Source organism: Perognathus longimembris, chromosome 13 (genome assembly GCF_023159225.1).
Source record: "Perognathus longimembris pacificus isolate PPM17 chromosome 13, ASM2315922v1, whole genome shotgun sequence".
NCBI lineage: Eukaryota > Metazoa > Chordata > Mammalia > Rodentia > Heteromyidae > Perognathus > Perognathus longimembris.
The window spans coordinates 18,221,611-18,241,637 of record NC_063173.1 but is presented as its reverse complement, the minus strand read 5'-3'; the positions used below and the strand labels follow the sequence as shown (position 1 = coordinate 18,241,637).

The window sequence follows — 20,027 nt, the reverse complement described above, 5'->3', positions numbered from 1 at the left end:
CACTAGGCCATATTCCCAGCCCCTCTACAAACATTTTTGAATGAATGAATGCGCTGTGAGAAGATTGTATTTTAAAAATAACCTTTAGAATGAGATTTATAGTCTCGTTGACAGTAACATTCTAATGCCAATTTCCTGGTTTTGAAATATATTGTATAAGAGCGATGTAAGATGTCACATTGAAGGGAGCCGGGTGACGGGTACATGGGACTCAGCACTATTTTTGCAACTTCCTGTGTGTCTATAATTATTCCAAAATAAAATGACTTCTTTTTTTTTTTAAGTATACCAGTAACCTTTAGTCAAGATCATTTTACGCTCTTGGATGAGGGAGGGTAGAAGATGAATTGATTAAATTCTTGTCCAAAGTAATGCTTTTGTTTTGTAACTATTATTATTGAGTGTAAACACTTCATTTGTTTCTATGAGCCAAGACTTTAAATTCTTAAGGTACACAGTGGTTAGCCCTTACCCTAACCACTTATTTTCCTTTCCCATGGCACCCAATGTTAGTGTTACTCATTTTTATACTAATTGAAGAAAGGTCACATAACTGTATACATGTATTTGTGAGAGTGATATATGCATATAGGCATATGCATTGAAATTTGCATCTATGTAAATAGGTCAATATACACATACTTTCATCCCTATGGTAGCATTTGGTAGACATTATTCCTTCATCTTATTGTTCTCCTGTAGCAATATATCTTGGAGACTTTTCTAACAGTACATCAAGGGCTTCCTCAGCCTTTGTTATGGCTGTGCCCATCTTCTTTTATGACCCTTAATTAGTGGACATTTATGCCACATCTAATCCTTTTGCTTTTATAAACATTCCTGCAATGGATAATCCTGTTTATCAGTCATTTCCCAATTATAGGAGTGTGTTTGTAGAATGAATTCCTAGAAGTAGAATTAAGTCAAAGGGTTCAAGCCTTATAATCTTGATAGTGCTCAATCATCCTCCATAGAGCATATTCCATTTTATACCCCCACCAGTGTGTGTTCTATGAAATGCTTGTAGAAGTGCAGTGATTTTTCAAAAAAAAGTTATTTGGTAACCTTTTTGTGAGTGTGGTGAATGTGGTGAGCCTCTACTCAAGAAAACAGTAAGTCACACACCTAAGTACAGCTGACTCACACAGCCATCTAGGAACCTGAGGTTAAGAAACAGTGCTGGAAGAGGCATTTATGTGGGGGAAGAGGAAAGAGTTTAGGACCAAACCACCTGAGTTCACGTCTCAGCTCTGATATTCCTGACTGTAGCTCATCAGGCAAGTTATTATTCTTTGAGCTTTGGTTTCATTTTTGAGGGAAAGATATAATAAATCTGTCAGGCATTGGTGGCCCACGCATGTAATCCTAGCTACTCAGGAGGTTGAGTTCTGGAGGACTGAAGTTCTAAGGCAGCTTGTGCAGAAAAGTCCCCAAAACTCCATTTCCAAAATAACCAGCTAAAAGCCAGGCTGGAGGTATGGTTCAAGTGGTAGAGAGCAAGAATGGGGCCTTGAGTTCAAACTCCAGTACTGGCAAGAAAAAACAGAGAGAGAGAGAGAGAGAGAGAGAGATGATTCGATATCATAAGGCACTTAAGAGATACATAACATGTAGTATTATACTAGGAATACATTAGGAATTTGATACATATTTCATAAGCTATTGGCATGTGCACACATTCACATGCACACTGTCTATGGGTTTTACTTCAACTGTGCAGGAACACTGTGCATTAAGTTTTACTGCAACTTCTAGTTTCCAAGGGTCACTGTAATACCTACTACTGGCTTCATGAAATCAACCCCTGGAGCAACATTCTCCCAAAGCAGGAAATGAGGAGAATCACTCCAAGCGTCTTAATTTAAATGTAGAGTCTCAAGTCCTGCTTTGGATTTATGGAGTCAGAACTTCTGGAAGAGGAGTCTATGAGCTTTACACTAGAGGATTCTAATCACATTGAACTTTGGTGAAGCAGTGTTAAAGAATTTGGTAACAATCTACTTGTAATTCTAGTAATTCCCATCACATGGCTTGGCAATGGGCAGCTGTACCCACAGATGGACAGGTGTGTACATCAAGAGAAAACATGTTAGTCCACAAGGCAGCCTTTCTTGCTCTTCCCTACAAAATACAATTGCTAATTGTATTTATTTTCATGGTAGTTTTAATAAGATTGAACGCACACCCACGTGCGTGCACACGTGCACACACACACACACACACACACACACACACACACACAACCCTAGCAGAGGTCTCTCTCACAACACCTGAGATGACAGACAGCTGGGGACTACATACTGGGGCTAGAGGCCTGAGCCAGGCTCAGTGGAGAGCTCTTGCCACAGCTGTGGTAACTGACCTATGGGAGCTAGATGGTGGGGATGGAGACTGAACTGGTTCCTACAGCCGTCACAGGAGATCATGAGGCTTTGGAGCTGCCATCCCTACAGTTCTTGCCCATGGCTGGTCAATGCTGTCAAAATAACAAGTGATGGCCCAGGATTAGGGTTTCCAAATTTAGTAAACAAAAATACATGATACTCCATCAAGTATAAGCTTCAGATGAAAAACACATACTCTCTTTGAATGCTTGTGTCTTGTGCAATGTCGGAACATCCTTATTCTGAAATAATGTTGTTTATCTGAAAGTCAATTTGAAGGATGATTGTGTAGTTATCTGGCAAACCTACCTACAGTTTCTCTGTGTTGCTTCAAACCCCAGGAAGGCTGGAACCCTCAGGTGGTTGTCTAGGCTTGGCACCCCATGATCTTGACCCTGGGTAGGCAAGGCACTCAAAGAGGGTGAAGAACCACTGTGGACAGGGTGTGAACTTCCAGGAGAGAGACAGCCCTTCCCACCCATGCTGGGCAGATTGTGAAGTCCATTCATGCTGACCTAGCACCTGGCTCTGAGCAAAGCACTTGAATATCATTCCATTTTTGTGCCCCCCTGGTGACTCTGTGAGCTAGGTATTATCCCTATTATTCCCATTTTAGAGAAATAGAGACTGAGGCTTTGTGATAGTAGGGCCATATGACCATTAGTGGAGAAAAAAGGATTGGGCCCTGGAGCCCTAGTGCCCATCTGGGGTGAGCCAGACCTCACAGGCCCTTCTCTCGGGCAGTCCCAGGAGTTTAAGGTGGGAGCAGCGCTCACTCTCCAATCCTTGGGACAGGAAATATTCCCAGTCTCCCCTGGCATGTAGCCAGGCTCTCATGTAGGCTCCCATGCTTGCTGGAGACTACGGTAGGAGGAGGCTCTGCAGAGTCCCTTTCAACCCTCTCTGGCCAGGACAGCGTCCAGTGGCATAAATGGCCCATATGTGCACTGCCATCTGCTTTGGGGATGTTGTGGGAGGGGCCACAGATGAGTAGCTGTCTCCTAGACTCAGCCTGCCCTGAGCGCTGAGGCTCACTGGGGGGCTTCTTCTGCCTTGCACCCCCCAGAGCCCAGTTGCAGGGGGGCCTGGAGGCATTCTGGCTCCAAGACCCAGCCCCTCTCAAGGGAGGCGGGTGGCCAGGACTCTGCAGCCAGAGGCTTCTCAGCTCAGAGCTCCAGAGCCAGATGTAACATTGACCTTAAATGGTAAAAGCTCCCCAGAGTGAAGAGAGGCTGGCCAGAGGAGGAAAGGGGAATAACTCAGTTTTAGGTAAGTCCTCGGCAATAGCCTAGAATAACCTGCTTCTTCAGCCTGGAGGGGAGCAGAGGGAAGGAAGCCTTCTTAAAGGTACAGGGTGCTAAGATGGGGGCACTGAGCTCTAACTTTCAGGGGAGTTGGCTTGGGGTGTCATTTCAGCTGAATATTTTTTATTCTTGCTGTCTTCAGTTGCAAGTCAGAAGTGAAACTTTCCGGTCCTAACGTCAGGAAATTCTGCTTTCTTGCTCCTTGTTAGAAACTGTGCATTCCTTGGGATTTCTCACTGGCGATCTCAACCTCTAGCTTTTGTGGGGGCCCTTCTGTGGCAGAAGAGGGGTCCTGAGGGGTCCAAGCCAACCAGGAGTGGGTTTCTCTCTTCTGTGTTTCCTGTTTTTCTCCTCTGCCCACCCTGTACCCCTCTGCTTGTGAATGCTATGCTCTTAATTGCCTGTCTCTGTCCTTGACCCTGCCCCTATGTCTGTGTCCCACCCTCCTGTCCCTGGCTCTGGTCACAACTCCTATTTCAATCTCTGCCCTCACCTCTCCTTTGTGTCCCAGTCTCCTTCACTTCTGTGCACTTTTGATGGTCTTCAAGAGGGATACATGTGCCCCACTGGGTGCTCCAGCCCCGCTCCTGTCCAGGGGCTCATGTTGAGATGACTGGATGAGTGAGCTCTTCACACTGGCTTTCTCCAAAGGGTAGCAATGGGAGCCCAAGGCCAGAGAAAGGCCCAGCCGCCCGGCTCCCTTCCGCACAGTAAACAGTTGTAAAAGCTGGAGAGGCTCTGCCCTTTGTGTAAACAGCAGTGAAGCTGGGACCCCCATCCTCCCGCCTCCCTCCCAGCTGCAGCTGCCATCTCTTAACACTCTTCAGGCAGCTTTCCGGGTGGCATGGAACTCCAGCAGCCAGGGGCTTCTCTGGGCTGCATCTTCTGCAGGGAAAAGCTGCCCAGGACTGTCAGGCAGGGGGGAGGAGAGAGGCAGCACCCCCATCAGAAGGTGATGCATGCCTGTAACCCCAATACTGAAATGATGGAGGCAAGGCAAGTGAAGGGACTTGCCTGAGGCCATGCCATCAAGGAGGAGTAGAGCTAGGACTCGTCCTAGGCCTGAATGACAGTGCCCTTGGCGCCTGCCTTTTCATACTGCAGGCAGTGCCTCCAGGGGTGACTTGTGATTTTTAATCTGTCAGACCAAACAGTTGGGCCTGTGTTTGTTTGGTCCATGAGAGTGAGGGTTGTCTATGTATGTGTGTTAGGGGTGGCTGTTTGCATTCACAACTAACATCCCTTTCCCTATGCTTGATGGTATGTGAAGTCTTCTCACGTGCTGCTAAGATCACCTGCGAAAGGTAACCAGATGCCAGTTGCTAGAACTCCATCAATTATGCCCACAAGTGTATTGTCTGGGGTGGTGGGGAGAGCAAATATGTAGTTCTTACTATGTGCTGACCATTGTTCTAAGCCCTTCTTGTTCCAGAACTCATGACTCCTATGCCCTCGAATCATGGGTTCTTATTACAGTCCTTGTCTTATAGCACAGAGAGAACACACAGCAGCACTGACCTCAAGGGCCTCTCTCTGGAGACTCCATCTCATGTCTGTTCACCTCTGTGTGGTCCCATTTCTGGGAGGACAATAGGAGAAACACAGACTCTCACAACATACTGCGTCTGGGGCTGTCGGTCACATGTGGTGTCCGGTGTCCCTACAGCAGGGTTTGCAGGGATGTGGCTGTACCTCAGCTCTACTGGTGATGATGCTGGCTCTTCAATGACTTGTCAAGCACACCTAGCCACCAAGGGATGGAGCAATGGATTTAAATAGTATCTTGGGTAGATTTCATTAGACTCGTGTGACTGCCACCTGCCACTTCAGAGCAAATTCCCTAGGGGTCCAGGGGGCTCATAGTTTCAGAGGGAAAAGGCTCTGTGGGTCTTAGAGAGGAAGTTGGATTCCTTAGAGGATGGGCTATGTTGTATGGTGGCATAGGTTCTCAGATTTCCAAATGGGCCCATCTCAAACTCTAAGCCTTTTGTGATGGTGGGGGGAGGGGGAAGTTCTCATACCTTGTATGGGAAAGGGGTGCTGATCACTGCAAGGCAGAGTTCCCACTGTGTGGAGGAATGCAAATAGATGCTGGGTGCCTGGTAAGTGCTCGGGATCAATTCTTTTCCTGGCGATGGGAGGTAGGACTGGGGTTAGGATCTTATGCTGTTGCTAGCTTTTTCCACTCAAAACTAGTAGTGGTCTCTACCTCTTAAGTCACATCTCTACTTCCAGCTTTTTGCTGGTTAATTGGAGTCAGGAGCCTCTTGGATTTGTGTGTCTGGGATTGGCTGTGAACCCTGATTCTCAGATCTCAGCATCCTGAGTAGCTAGTATTATAGGTATAAGCCATCGGTGCCCAGAAGGAGCAATTCTTTTGGAGTGGATAATTGGACTGAAAGCTCCTGAAGTGTTCCCTGGCTAAATAGGTAGACTCTATTAAGTGCATGCTCCTGATGATTAAGTTACTTATGATTAGGTTACTTATGATTAAGTTTGAAAGAATGAAGGTGGGGTCTCTAATCACCCACCCCCTATCACCTTCCCTAGGCAATCCCACAGAGCCATTGGGCTGCCATTTAGCCACCTTGCTGGGGCTTGATAGCAGAAGGTTTCTATTTGCCATCCAAGGGGGAGCTGAGGCTCAGGTGGCTGGAAAGGGCAGAGATCACAGCCCAGACTCTGCACCTGCTAATTGGGAAGGGCAATGGAGAACTGAGTTCTGGTATAGTAAGTACAAAAGGAAAAGAGGGCAGGAAACTGATATTAATTGGGTTCCTGCTGTTGAAGTCTGTTATTTCATTTTCTCTGTATAGAGTTCAGGGCCCTGCTGTGGTTCAGGGAAACGCACAGAGGCTGCTGGTGAGTAGGGATTCCAGCTCAGGCTGCCTCAGTCCAAAGTGGGCTCTTTCTACAGTGGTTCTTACCCTGCCTCTAGTCAGTGACTCAGGTCCCAGGAGCTGTTACTGAATGAATGTCACCAGGCAAATCTGTGAAGCCAGGCTCAGTTCAGAGGACAGCTCAGGTCAGCCTCACCTGATGAGCCTTTGGACTCAATGCCTTAGCAAAGGCGACCTGAGCCTAGGACCTAAGACAGACCCTGTCTTCTCTGTCAGGACCTTCTGTAAGGGACACAGAAAGGCAGGTTGTCACCAGAAAACTCTTCATGGGCATCATCAATTTTTTTTTTTAAGGTTCAAGGTAAGGCTTAGCCAGCAATAACTTCTGAGGAACAGTGCTAACCATTTTTTGCTTTTCCTAAGTAAGTACTCTTTGGCAAGAGACATATGATTGATTATGTTGTGAATTTTTCAAAATCTTCTTTTGGCACTTGGATAGCCTCTGGCTGTAATGACTGTTATGGCTGAAACAGACAGTTTATCAATCAGGCTCCCAGTAAGGAACTAGCCCAGACCAGATGGCTCAAGAGATTTAGCAAATAGACTGTTTACTGCTATGTAGGAACCCCCAAGGGATGGGGGGGTCACACACCAAAAGGAAAACAGCAGGAAGTCATTATCAGCTGCAGCCAAGGGGCAAAGAGGAAATGGCCTTGCCAGAGCCCAGGAGCTCCGGAACCTGGAGGAGAGGGACCCCTTAGAATGAGCCCTAGGTTTTGGGGGGGGGGCAGTTCCTATCAGAGAGGAAGAGAAAGAGAATGGAAAAGGGATGCCCAGATCTCTCTTGCCACCTCTTTCTGGACAGTGGGACAACTCAGCCATCAAAGGAAAAAGAAGTGGGACTATCGTGGATGTCACCCTGGAGGAGGAGCGGAGTGGCTCGGGATGGAGCAGGGAGAGAGGAAGGAAGAGAAGGCAGAGGAAACTCAGCTCAGATGCCTCCTTCATTCTGGACAAGATGTTGAAGTTTCAGTTTTATTCACTAGTTTGCAAACATTTTCAAGAGTTGCTTGTAGTTTTAGTAAAAATCGTAGCATCATTGTGTGTGTGTGTGTGTGTGTGTGTGTGTGTGTGTGTGTGAATTCAGGGCCTGACTGCTTGCTGTCCCTGAACATTTTTGCTCAAGGCTGGTACTCTACCACTTGAGCCACAGCTCCATTTCTGGCTTTTTGGTGATTACTTTTAGATAATGGTCTTGCAGACTTTTCTGCCTCGGTTGACTTTGAGCCATGACCCTCAAATCTCAGTTTCCTGAGCGACTAGGATTACAGGCTGGAACCACCAGTGCCCATCCTTGACTCCACATTTTATAAAGGCACATGCTTATTTTATGATGCTTGGTTTGGTTCAACTAGGTAAATGTATTTCACTAATCCATTTGGGTATATATAACCCATGTCATGAATCATTGAAAGCAAATGAGTTCACAGGTGCTATGGCAGTGCCTCCTTTAGCAGGGTGGAATTCCCCGATTCAGGATATCTTTCACATTGAACATGACAATGACCATTCCACATAAGAGCACTACTATCCACTCATATTGAGAAAGCTTACTTGTTTCTATCTTCAAATTAAAAACAATAGGGTGCCAGTGGCTCGTGCCAGTAATCCTATCCACTCAGGAGGCTGAAATCTAAGGATGTGGTTTGAAGCCATCCTGGGTAGTAAAGTCTGTGAGATGCAATTAACCAACAATAGGCTGGAAGTACAAATGTGACTCAAATAGTAGAGTGCTAGCCTTGAGCAGAAAATGCTTTAGTGTCTAGGCCCTGAATTCAAGTCCCAGTACTGGTACAAAATAAATTAAATAAAATAAAAACAGATAGGAATTTCAAATTTTCTTATACGGGACCATCTTTTATTCTTGGACATGTAAACCACCCTATAAGGCCTGGTACTCTCAGTCACAGGCCCATCTTGGCCAGGTTCTGGCAGCTTCAAATTTCTGTCTATATTCTTGGGAGAAAGATTTTCTAGGCCTCGCATAGGATCAATAGGTCAGTGCAGGATCACAGGACACAACTGTGACCATTTATACAGAGGCTCCTCTGAAGGGGGAATTGATAACAAAGCAATGTATTTAGCCACCTGAGGCAGTTTGCACCAGTAATTCTAGCTACTTGGGAGGTAGAGATTGGGAAGATTTCAGTTCCAGGCCAGATTGGACAAAAAAAAAAAGTTCACACAAAAGCTGACAATGGCAATGAACATTTATTATCCCAGCTACAGCAGGAAACATTTAGGAGGATTGTGGCTCAAGCCAATCCAGGCAAAAAGTGAGGCCATATCTCAAAAATAACCAGAGCAAAATGGCTGGAGCTTTGACTCAAGTGGTAGAGTGCTTGCCTAGCAAGCACAAAACCCTGAGTTTAAATCGCAATACTGCCAAAAAAATTGCATAAATGTCTTTAAAGGAGTTAAAGTAACCTGTTAATTAAAATGGCCTTTTGTCTCCTCTTTCTGAGGATCTCAGCCCACATCAAATCTCCCTCTCCTCTGCACACACATCGAGAATTTCTTGGGTTACTTACATGGACAACTAATGCATCTTGTTTATTGTGGGTTGATTCACCTTTTAGTACACTTGAGGGCAGACTATATCCTAACTCCTGTCTCTGAGTATGGCCAACATTCCCAACAGGTCTGGGGTTTACAGGACATCCCTTAAATTGGAGGCAGACTGCTTCTCAGGCCCACTGAAAAGAGCAGAGGAAGATGGGAGAGGTTGGTGATAAATCTCCAGGATCCAGCATCTTAGACAGAGAGCCAGTGGCAAGTTGTCCCACATGACCATTGCTATAGGGAAAAAAAGCACAAACATTGCCTAGGCACTCAAAGAAGGCTCTGCTCCCTTGTCAGAGCCCAGAGGAGAAGATTCCATTTGCCGAAACCTCCATGTTTCAATGGAGGGAAGGAAACATTTAGCAGATACTGAGTATCTGCCAAATTCTGTGTTAGTTAAGTGATTCATTATCTCATATTTTTGCAGCATCTTGTGAGACAGGAAATAATCTCAGCTTTGTGAGGCTGAGTAATTCACTCAGGATGACACAGTTGGAAAGTTCTAGGGCCAAAGTCATATTGCCCTTAGTGTAAAGTGCATGCAACCCATCAAGAGATGAACATTCACACAGGGAAGCTGACGAGGCCAGGAGACAGGAGAGGCAGGGCCAGCAAGATTTCAAAAACATAAGCGCATCATGACTTTACAGACAGGTATTAAAGGAAGCTAGATCCTGGCAAATTTGTAGTAGGTTCTTGGTAGATAGTGAGTGAATAACTGACTGAATGTGTGCATGGACATATGAATGCACAAATGAATGAATGAATGAACCCTCCCAGGTTTGAGGGCAGGGAAAGTCCATCCATGGTGCCACTTCCTGAGCTGAGATGAAGAGAGCATAGAAGGAGCAGTCCCAAGTTTCAGTCTGGCTCTGTCTCCAACGCATGTTGTGGCCCTGAGCAAATCATTTCCTTCCCGAGGCCCAGGTTTCCTCAAACCATTCATTCCAGAAGGTCAAGGATTCACCTCACAGTCACATTGTGTGCCAGGTACTGTGTCTGTGGCAAGAGGGACTGTAGGCTGTGCTAGATGAGACAGTTGTCTCTCTGTTCATTCTCTGACAGTCCTGGCAGTGCCTTTGAGGACAGTTGACTGGCATTGGGTCCAAAGTAAATGCAAGGTAGTGTTGTGGAGGAAACATTCCCTGCTGAAGGCACTGCTTATTCATTGTTTTGCTAACAAGGCACTTGACTCATGCTTTAGACAGCCATTGCTCAGATCACAATGGATGCTCTTGTTTTTGTCGCTAAGAAAAGCAGTTGTTAGATCCCTGGTCCCCCTTCTTTCATGCTATATATAGGACCAGCTGCTCTAAGCTCTCTAGCTTTGGGAATGTGCCTGCGAGATTCCTTCCTTCCTAGGAACTGAGCTCCAATGTGGATGGCCCTGCAATAAGCAGTAAGTTTCCAGATGTCAGTCTTATCAGCATAATCACGCCCATTGCCCCACCCCCAGGCTGTTATTAGCATTTCTGTGGACTCTAGACCCTTGCCTTCATAGATGACTCCCTCCTCAAGAAAATATTAATTTTTAAAAAATTTTATGACTATCCTAGGGAAAAAGAAATGTACACTACATTACCTATTAAAATGTTTTCTTTCACCTAAGTTTATTTTCTTCTGATTTTTGGAATGGAGGTGCTTTCTTGGGCTGTCATCCCTATTTCTACTTTGCTTAATGGATATTTGGCTCTGTCCCTGGGCCTCGTTGTCCAGAACATGGGCTGATGAGGCAGCATCAGCATCTCCCGGAAGCAGATTAGAGATGCAGAAACCTGACATCACACTCTGAGCCTGAACCAGACCCTAGGTGACAGACCCTACTTGGACATGGTTCCCGAGATTAGAGATACAGAAACCTGACATCACACTCTGAGCCTGCAGCAGATCCTGGGTGACCACCTGCATGTGACAGCTGACATACCTACTTGGACATGGTCCCCAAGCACATTGGGACTACGTGGATCACAGGACGGTTCTGGAGTTCTGTCGTGATTCCCCAAATCCCGACACAAAACCCTACATGGAAGAAACATCCAGCATTATATGGCGATAGAAGGGCATGGAATTCCAATTGGCCCTGTGCACCCTCTCTTCCCTTACCCTGCCAATGTGCTGCCTCCTCCCCTAACCCCAGTGGAGAAGTGAGCAGGGGAGGGTGAAGGAGGACTTAATTCTCTCCTGAGTTGATTCTCTTCAATTTCTTCTAAGTGACACTTCTCATGTCTCAGCCCAGACGTAACAGTTTATGGGCCAGAGCTAGTGACAGGTTCTAAGTCACTACTCCAAGAACTATTGTCCTCTCTCCCCAAGGACATCCTCTAATCTAAAGGGATTGGGGACACACCAGGCTTGTGTTTTGCAGGGGACACTTTGAGATACCTTGAAAAGCTGCCTGGTCAACAACAACAAAAAGTTAGGAGGGGCTGGGAATATGGCTTAGTGGCAGAGTACTTGCCTTACATGCATGAAGCCCTGAGTTCAATTCTTCAGCACCATGTAAACAGAAAAAGGCAGAAGTGGCTTGAGTGGTAGTGTTAGCTTTGAGCAAAAAGAAGCTAGGAACAGGGCTCAGGCCCTGAGTCCAAGTCTAGGACTGACAAAAAAAAAAAAAAAAAAGATAGGAAACATTTCCTGCACCTTCTTGGAGACTTACACTGTATGTTTGCCTCCTAAAGGATCTGAAATGTCTTGCATTACAGAAACCTTCCTCACACTTATCTCCAAATGTAGGGAATGGAATTTTATTTTTCAGAGCTCATCATGGCATTCTTAGAACATGCTTTGGGAAAAGCTAGCTAGGGCCTTTTGTGACTAAGTAGATATGGGCTGGGTTTCACAGCCTCTTGCAGAACCCACCAAAGAAGGATCTAAATAGGCCTGGCCAACCCAGGAGGCTTCTTTGTAGAAGAGAGAGCATGTGCTTGAATTGAAAAAGCATGGGACTGTATGGTCTCGAGGCCCTACTTGGTTACCCCATTACTCCTCTACTTTGGCAAAGTCATTGCACTTCATTAAGCCTCACTTGCCTCATCTGCAAGATATAATCTATGTCATAGGAAGTGAGGGGCTTGAGGGAGTCAGCCTACCCCAAGCCTCATGCCCACCGGATGTCTTTGGTGCTAAGGGGGTATTGTTATTAGTGTCAGTTGTCTTGTTTGCTTGTTTTCTTCTTTACAACCTCCTGATTCCATGTAGATCCAGGATTCTAGGATTGGAAGCTCCTAGAAAGCAGCATGGACACAATGCCACATGTCAGGCATCAGGCTGGAAGTCATCTGCTTCTTTCTACTCCAAAGAGATCAGGGGCTCTCCCATTCAAGGGCTGGCTTCCAACTAGAAGGGAAAGGAACCCTTTTAGGATGAACTAAAAGACAGGAAGAAATTCAGAGAGCTGAGGCTGAGCTTGTGGTCTATGTTCAGATTTGTCTTCAAATCCACATGAAAAGGGAATATTAATTCAGGATTCGAGAAAGTGATAGAAGACCCAGAAGTACAAGTTGGTCTTCTTGCTATGAGCCAGAATCTACCCCAGATTAAGAAAAGAAGACTGATTATGAATGAATTACTAGCTAGCAGAGTACAAGTAGGAAGGAGTTTGTGACAGTACTGACCCTGAAAAGGCCACATGTAAACAAGAATGGATCTATCTGACAATAAATTCTAGATGATGATTATTTTAAAATGACCTTGAGGAGCTGGGAATATGGCCTAGTGGCAAGAGTGCTTGCCTCGTATACATGAGGCCCTGGGTTCGATTCCTCAGCACCACATATACAGAAAATGGCCAGAAGTGGCACTGTGGCTCAAGTGGCAGAGTGCTAACCTTGAGCAAAAAAGAAGCCAGGGACAGTGCTCAGGCCCTGAATTCACAGCCTAGGACTGGCCAAAAAAAAAAAAAAAATACATAAAATGACCTTGAGCAGGAAGGCAGTTCAAGATAGGGTCCCTTAGTGGTATGGGTACTTGGATGCATGTCAGCTTGGCTGGACCTCTGATGGCTGGGTGTCTATCCTAAGTCACTTTAGCCCATTGGAGCTCAGTGTTTGCACCTGAGAAACAGACAGAACAGCATCTGCCTAGCAATATTGATTGGTGCAGGGGTAAATCTAATCCTGAATGTGAAATACTGCAGGCAATGGAGGCTCTAAGCAGAACAAGGTTACTAGAAACAGCCTTCCAGGATGGCAATCAAGATAAAATAGTTCCCTCTCACCAGACACCTATGGCCTACAATCCTACCTGCTCAGCAGGCTGAGACCTGAGGATTTCTGTTTGAAACCAGCCTAGACAAAAAAGTCCATGAAACTCTTATTTCCAGCTGTGGCTCAAGTGGTGGAGTACTAGCTTTGAGCAAAAGAGGCTCACAACAGTGCCTAGGCCCTGAGTTTAAGCTCTAGGATAGGCACACACACAAAAGTTCCCTTTCAAAAGCTCTTCATTGGCTGGGAATGTTGCTTAGTGGTAGAGTGCTTGCCTAGTATGCATGAAGCCATGGGTTCAATTGCTCAGTACCACATACACAGAAAAAGCCAAAGTGGCGCTGTGGCTCAAGTGGTAGAGTGCTAGCCTTGAGCAAAAGAAGCCCAGGGACAGTGCTCAGGCCCAGAGTTCAAGCACCAGAATGGGCAAACAAACATAAAGCTCTTCATTCTTCCCAGAAGGGTTCTTTTTTATTTACCTATTTATTTTTTGTTGGTTGTGGGACTTGAACTCTGAGCCTGTGCGTTGTCACTGTGCTCTTCACCCACCTCAAGGCTAGCACCCTACCACTTAAGCACAGTGCCACTTCTGTTTTTCTGGTGCTTAATTGGAGATAAGAGTCTCACAGACTTTTCTGCTTGAATTATGACACTCAGATCTCAGCCTCCTGTGTAGCTAGGATTACAGGCGTGAGCCACCTGCACCTGCCTGGTGGGAAAGGTTCTCTTTATCTGTCTTATTCTTGCCTTCAAGGATTCCCAATTTCCCAAGGAACTGGGAATCTTGACCACTAGAGGCAGAGACCCTTGGCAGGGGAGTTACTGCAAACAAACTTATAGAACACCTCAACTTGTCCCCTTGGGCAAGTGTTGCAGAACAGCATGAAGGGCATTGGTCAGAGAAGAGGGAAGAAAAGGACAATGTTCTGTCCATGCACAGGACATACTATGCACTGAAGTGTATTTGGAAGGACTAGTCTTCATGATGATAACATTTCCAGGGGTCCCAGAATAATTTTCAGAGTAAGACCAGCCCCTGTGGGAATGGCTCCCTTTGACATGAGCATCCCGCCAGTGGTTTGGGGCTGCCCAGGTGATTCTGCTTCAGTTTTTCCGCTTTAGTAATGAAGTCACAACTTGGTGAGAGGGCCATCCAGGTTACTTCTCCAAGGGGCCATTTTCGCTTTTCTAAGGTCCCATGCTGGGTTAAAGGCCTTTGACTTGGTAACAGTACACTGTAGGCATGAATCTTGAGAATTTCCTGTTTGGGAAGCTGCACGCATGACTCAGAGTAGAAAGGGACTAAGCAGGCAGGAGCAGGAGGGTTAATAGTGGACAAGATTGAAATTGGGGCTGACATACATGCTGGGTAAACAGGGACATTTTAGAAATGTCTACCTTCCCAGGGGACTGGCCCAGCTCAGGATGGATGGCAATCTTAGATGTTCTGACTACTATTTTTGGAATCTAAATCACATTAATTCACTACTTCTCCATATGGTAGGCAGCCAAGGAGACCTTTAGAAGCCCAAGGGCTGCTTCTGGGCCCAATGTTGATGCAGCCTGCCCAGAATCTGCACATGAGTAACTATACTCTTCCTGCCCAGGGTCGCTATGCGTTTCCTGTTTGTGTGTGATACCCAGTTTGCAAAGCCCCGAAGAGAATCCGAAGAGAATCTTTCATGGACTAATAGAAAGAAATGCACTTCTGATCTTAGGATGTGACTCAGAGATTTCAGGAATATTTATGAAGTTTGGACTCTGACTAAATCTGGAGTTAGAAGACAGATGAAGAAATATCCATAATCTTTCCTAGCCTCCTCTCTCCTGAAGCTGGCTGATTGGCAGGGATTATGGTCACTTTTCCTGCTGAGCTGAAATTCCCTTTCACATGCTGGTCAATAGCAACAGAGCCACAAGACAGGGGCACACATGGTACCCTTACTGGGGGCACATCTGGAGGACCACAGGGAGTGAAACAGAATGCGTTCTGGAAAGTTTCCAGCTGAAAGCCCAGAGGAGCTTGCATGGATGTAGTAGCTCATGGACTTCTTTATTCCCACAGTCAGGCCTTCCTGCTGAGGGGGAAATCACTCCTATCTTTATTTCACAGAGATTTCAGGGTAAGACCTACAGGATGACATTTCTGCTTTTGCCCATGTATATAAAAATGCAACAACTATTGAGTGTCTTTACTAGCAGACTTTCAAATGTCTCAGATGAGAAATGGTGCATCCTACAGAAAGGATTCTGCTGGGTGCTGCTGGCTCACACCTCTAACCCTAGCTTCTCAGGAGGCTGACATATGAGGATCATGGTTCAAAGCCAGCCTGGGCAGGAAAGTTCATCAGACTCTTATCTCCAGTTAACCACCAGAAAACTAGGAGTGGCACTGAGGTTCCACGTAGTAGAATGCTAGCCTTGAGCAAAAGAGCTCAGGAACAGCACCCAGGCTGAGTTCAAGCCCCACAACTGACACACACACAAAGATTCTACTCTGTGGCCTACTGTGTGTGTGTGTGTGTATGTGTGTATGTGTGTGTGTATGTGTCTATGTGTGTGTGTGTGTGTGTTATGCACGTGTGTACATTTGTGGGCACAGGAAAACTTGTGCACTTCCAGTATAGAACCCACTGGATTTTACTATATTCAAAGTTACACAGCCATCACCACTATCTAACTCTGCATGGCAGCTCACCACCTTCGTCCATGCATGTCCTTGTCTGTTTCCTGCTTTGCCTCTTGGCTCTGAGCTGTGTCTCCATCTGCCAAGTTCATGATGGTCTGCAGAGCTCAGCATTTGAGGGTGTTTGATGAAGGTTTGCTTGAAGGAAGAACAGAGGCAAGGTGTGCGCCTGCACCACAGTCAGCTTGTCTTTCTTTTTCTTTCAGTCTCGTCTCCTTGTGTCCATGTGTCTGTCACTCGGAGTCCAGGTTTATGTCACTTCTTCCCTTACTATTTCTTCTTCTCTTTTCCCTGTCCTCTATAAATTCTCAAATACCCACTCCATCCTAGAGACAAATTCCATCTCTTTTTCCTGATCCATTTTTCTTGCATTCTATACACTCAGGGAATTAGAGGCAAACTCATCTAGCTTAATTTCCACCTTTATGTTAGAGAAAAATTGCACCTGCTGAACTTACAACATGCTGAGGGCTAAAGCTAGTATGCTTTCTCTCTCTCTAACGTTAATTAATATACAATGCACATAGTATACAACTCAACCACTTTAAGTGCAGAATTCACTTGTGTTTGGTACATTCAGAGAATTATGTAGCCATCACCACTATCTATTTCTAGAACATTCCATCACCCTAAAAGAAATGTCATGCCCATTAACAGCCACTCCTTGTTCTACCCTGAGCACCAGCCAATTCACTTTCTGTCTATAGCCTTCTATAGCCTTCTACTCTGGACATTTCACAGGCCACAAAGCGTGTGGTATTTCTTTTCATTTGTTTAAGGCTAGCACTCTACCACGTAAGCCACAGTGCCACTTTGGGCATTTCCTGTTTATGTGGTACTGAGGAATGGAACCCAGGCCTTCATGCATGCCAGGCAAGCACTCTATCACTAAGCCACATTCCCAGCCCCAGCATGTGGTATTTCTGTGCCTGACTTCTTTCATTTGGCCTAATGTGTTGGATTTTGTCTTTCATACATTTCACATTTTAACGTGCATTAGTACTTCATTTATGTTTGAGTAATATCCCATTATATCAATATACCACGTTTTGTTCACTTAATGATTATCTGCTAGACAGTTTGTGTCCACATTTCAACTATTATGGAAAATGCTGCTATGAATATTCCATATGTGTTGTGTCTGTGTGTGTATGTGCATACATGTACATTAGTTGTATTTCTCCTGAGACTACACCTATGAATAGAACTAGTAGATCAATATAGCAATTTTGTTTGGCCATTTTTCTATTCTTTTCTTCCTTTTTATCTTTGAGCTGATACTGGGGCTTGAATTCAGGGCCTCTTGCTTTTTTCTCTTGGTGATTTTATATACAAGATCATATCATCTACCAAAATGTTTTTATTTCTTCAAGGACAAAATCCTTGAAGCCAAGTCCCAAGCATGTCCATTTTATTGGAAAAGTCCTAAAAGGAGTGTTGGGGTTGGTCTGGAAATTAAAACACTAAAGCAATTATTTCCCAAAGTTTATTGAACTCAGTCTCAAATATTAGGTGTTTGAAACCAACTGGAATTTAAATCTGATAGGTCTGAGAAAGTCTATTAGTCATATTTGTTTGTTAGGGCTTTCACAGCAAAATACAACAGATGAAGTGGCTTAAGCAACAGAAACACATTTTCTAATAGTTCTAGAGAAGGGCAAGAGCAAAATGTCAACATGTTTGATTTACCCCTTCCTTCTTCTTCTAGTACTGGAAATTGAACTCAGAGTCTTATGCTTGGTAGGCAAGAGCTCTGCCACCAACTAGCTGGAATTTCAGGTGTGTAGCACTACATTTGCCCCTGGTTTTATTTCTTCTGTGGCTGTCCCCTCAGCTTGGAGATATCTTCTTGCCATGTTTTTACACAATCTTTCCTTTGTGCGCATGCATCCTCAGTGTCTCTTGTCCAGATTTCCTCTGCTTATAAGGACAGCAGTGGGATTGGATCAGGGCCCGCCCTAATAGCCTCTTCTTAATCACCTCTTTAAAGGCCCTATCTCCAAATACAGTCATATTATAAAGTACTAAGGGTTAGGGTTTCAGCATAAGAATTTGGGGGGAGAGAATTCAGCCCATAGCAATGGCCTCATGGTTTTCCTCTAAGAGATCTGATCTCTGGTTAATTGTAGGATTTGGGAAGTAACGCATCACTGTGGCCACCAAAGAACAGGGATCTGCAGCTGGAATTAGAAGGCACTGCTTGGCATCTCTCAGCTAACAGGTCTTAGGCACAGTTTTGGTTTTGGATTGTTCTGAAGCTATGGTATTCAGGGTCTATTTGAAAGCCACATCAAGAAGGGCCAATGACCAGCTAGCAGATATGCTCATAGCTTCTGGAAACTGTATTTAAACTGCCCTTTTCAAAACCAACACACGCTCTCTTCTCACTTCCTCTCTGTCTCTCTTTCTCTTTCTTTGCCTCTCTACAACCTTTCCACAGCCTACTGCAACCATATGAGAACAGAGCTACCTACAAGCCAGGAAGAAAGACTTCATGCTGGGCACCAGTGGCTCATGCCTATAACTACTCAGTAGCCTATAGCTACTCAGGAGGCTGAGATCTAAGGATTGCAGTTCAAAGCCAGCCCAGGCAGGAAAGTCTGCGAGATTCTTATTTTCAGATAACCACCAGACAACCAGAAGTGGTGCTGTGGCTCAAAGTGGTAGAGTGCTAGCCTTGAGCTGAGGAGCTCAGGGACAGTGCCCAGGGTCAGAGTTCAAGCTCTATGACCACCACCAACAACAACAAAAAAAAAAAAAAAGGAAAAAGAAAGACTTCACTAGAAACTAAACTGGCTAGAACTTTAAGCTTGGACCTTCAGCTTCCAGAACTGTGAAGAAATAAACACCATTACTAAGCCAATAAATAGAGAAACAAATAAATAAAATCTACAGCGAAAGCAATCCCAAATGGTGATATGCATACTTGTATAAAAAGTCCTTCTATGAAGTCTCTAAATGTAAACTCTCTAATCTTGCTACGGGTAGAGCTAAGGGTCAGTTGGAAATATCTGTCCCTTGCGCTGTAATTCATGCATTGGGCCGAAGCAAGAGGTTGCTGGCCTTAATCGGTTATGTCAACAGGAGCTAAGATTTGAGATTTCCCTCTGGATCCTGGCACTGGGAGTCATTTCACCTCAGCATGGAGTGATGGAATTTGCTCCCTCTTTCTTCCAGTCATTTTCAGTGGTATTTTTAACTCCCTTGGCCTCTGAGTGGTTCTATAGACATCTTAGCCACAAGCCCTTTTAGGAAGCAGGCAGTCATAAATCACTCACAATGTAAGCAAGTCAAGCTACAGTACAACTGATTCACCCCCAGATAATCAGGGTCCTGCAGGCTGGGGGCTTGGGGTGTCCATGGGGATGTCCACAGAAAGGTGAAGGGAAAGGAGACATCTCAGCTGAAGAGAAGGGTGAATTGCCTGCCTGGCTCCTCATTTACCTCAAGGGGGAGTTCAGTGCTCCCATTTCAGTATCAGTTTTCCTCATGGGTGACTTTCTTATCTTCAGAGGATCTGCTTCAGGGTTAAAATGTCTTCTGGAAGCCTCAAGAAAGCCAGGCACTGAAGGCATATGCCTGTAATCTTAGTGACATAGGAGGCTGAGATCTAGAGAATTACTCTTTGAAGCCAGCTGGGCAGAAAAGTTCATGAGACACCATCTCCAATTAACCAGCACAAAAACTAGGCTGGAGGCATGGCTCAAGTGGTAGAGCATCCACAAGCAAGCAACCAGACAATTTCAAGGTTCTCATTTCAAACATTACGACTCCCCCCGTCCCCCCAAAAATAAGAGAATTCCACATTTGCTGGGGAAGGATAGATAGTGTGTGACCTCAAGAACAGAGGCATAGAAGAAGTAAAAATCTATACCAGGCTGTGCATTGTCAGTCTGCTGCCTGGGCTCACCAGCAACTGAAAGGCCAGTCCTCTGGATAGCATACCAGGGAGCCCAAAGACTGAAAGTCATTGTAGAGATGCTGAAAGC

The 20,027-nt window shown here is 45.3% G+C and overlaps 1 protein-coding gene across 4 annotated transcripts in view; it reads left to right on the top strand.

Moving 5' to 3' along the window:
* Positions 1-3,480: 3,480 nt before the first annotated feature.
* Irag1 (inositol 1,4,5-triphosphate receptor associated 1) overlaps positions 3,481-20,027 on the top strand; it is a 102,803-nt gene continuing 86,256 nt past the window's right edge. For 2 of the 4 annotated variants that reach the window (XM_048359379.1, XM_048359381.1), the window contains exon 1: positions 5,392-5,790. In XM_048359379.1, the coding sequence (XP_048215336.1) occupies positions 5,767-5,790 (24 nt within the window). In that variant the 5' untranslated portion in view covers positions 5,392-5,766. Of the gene's footprint in view, positions 3,732-5,391; positions 5,791-20,027 lie in introns of those variants that run through there. The other 2 variants (XM_048359377.1, XM_048359380.1) reach the window with 2 other exon arrangements.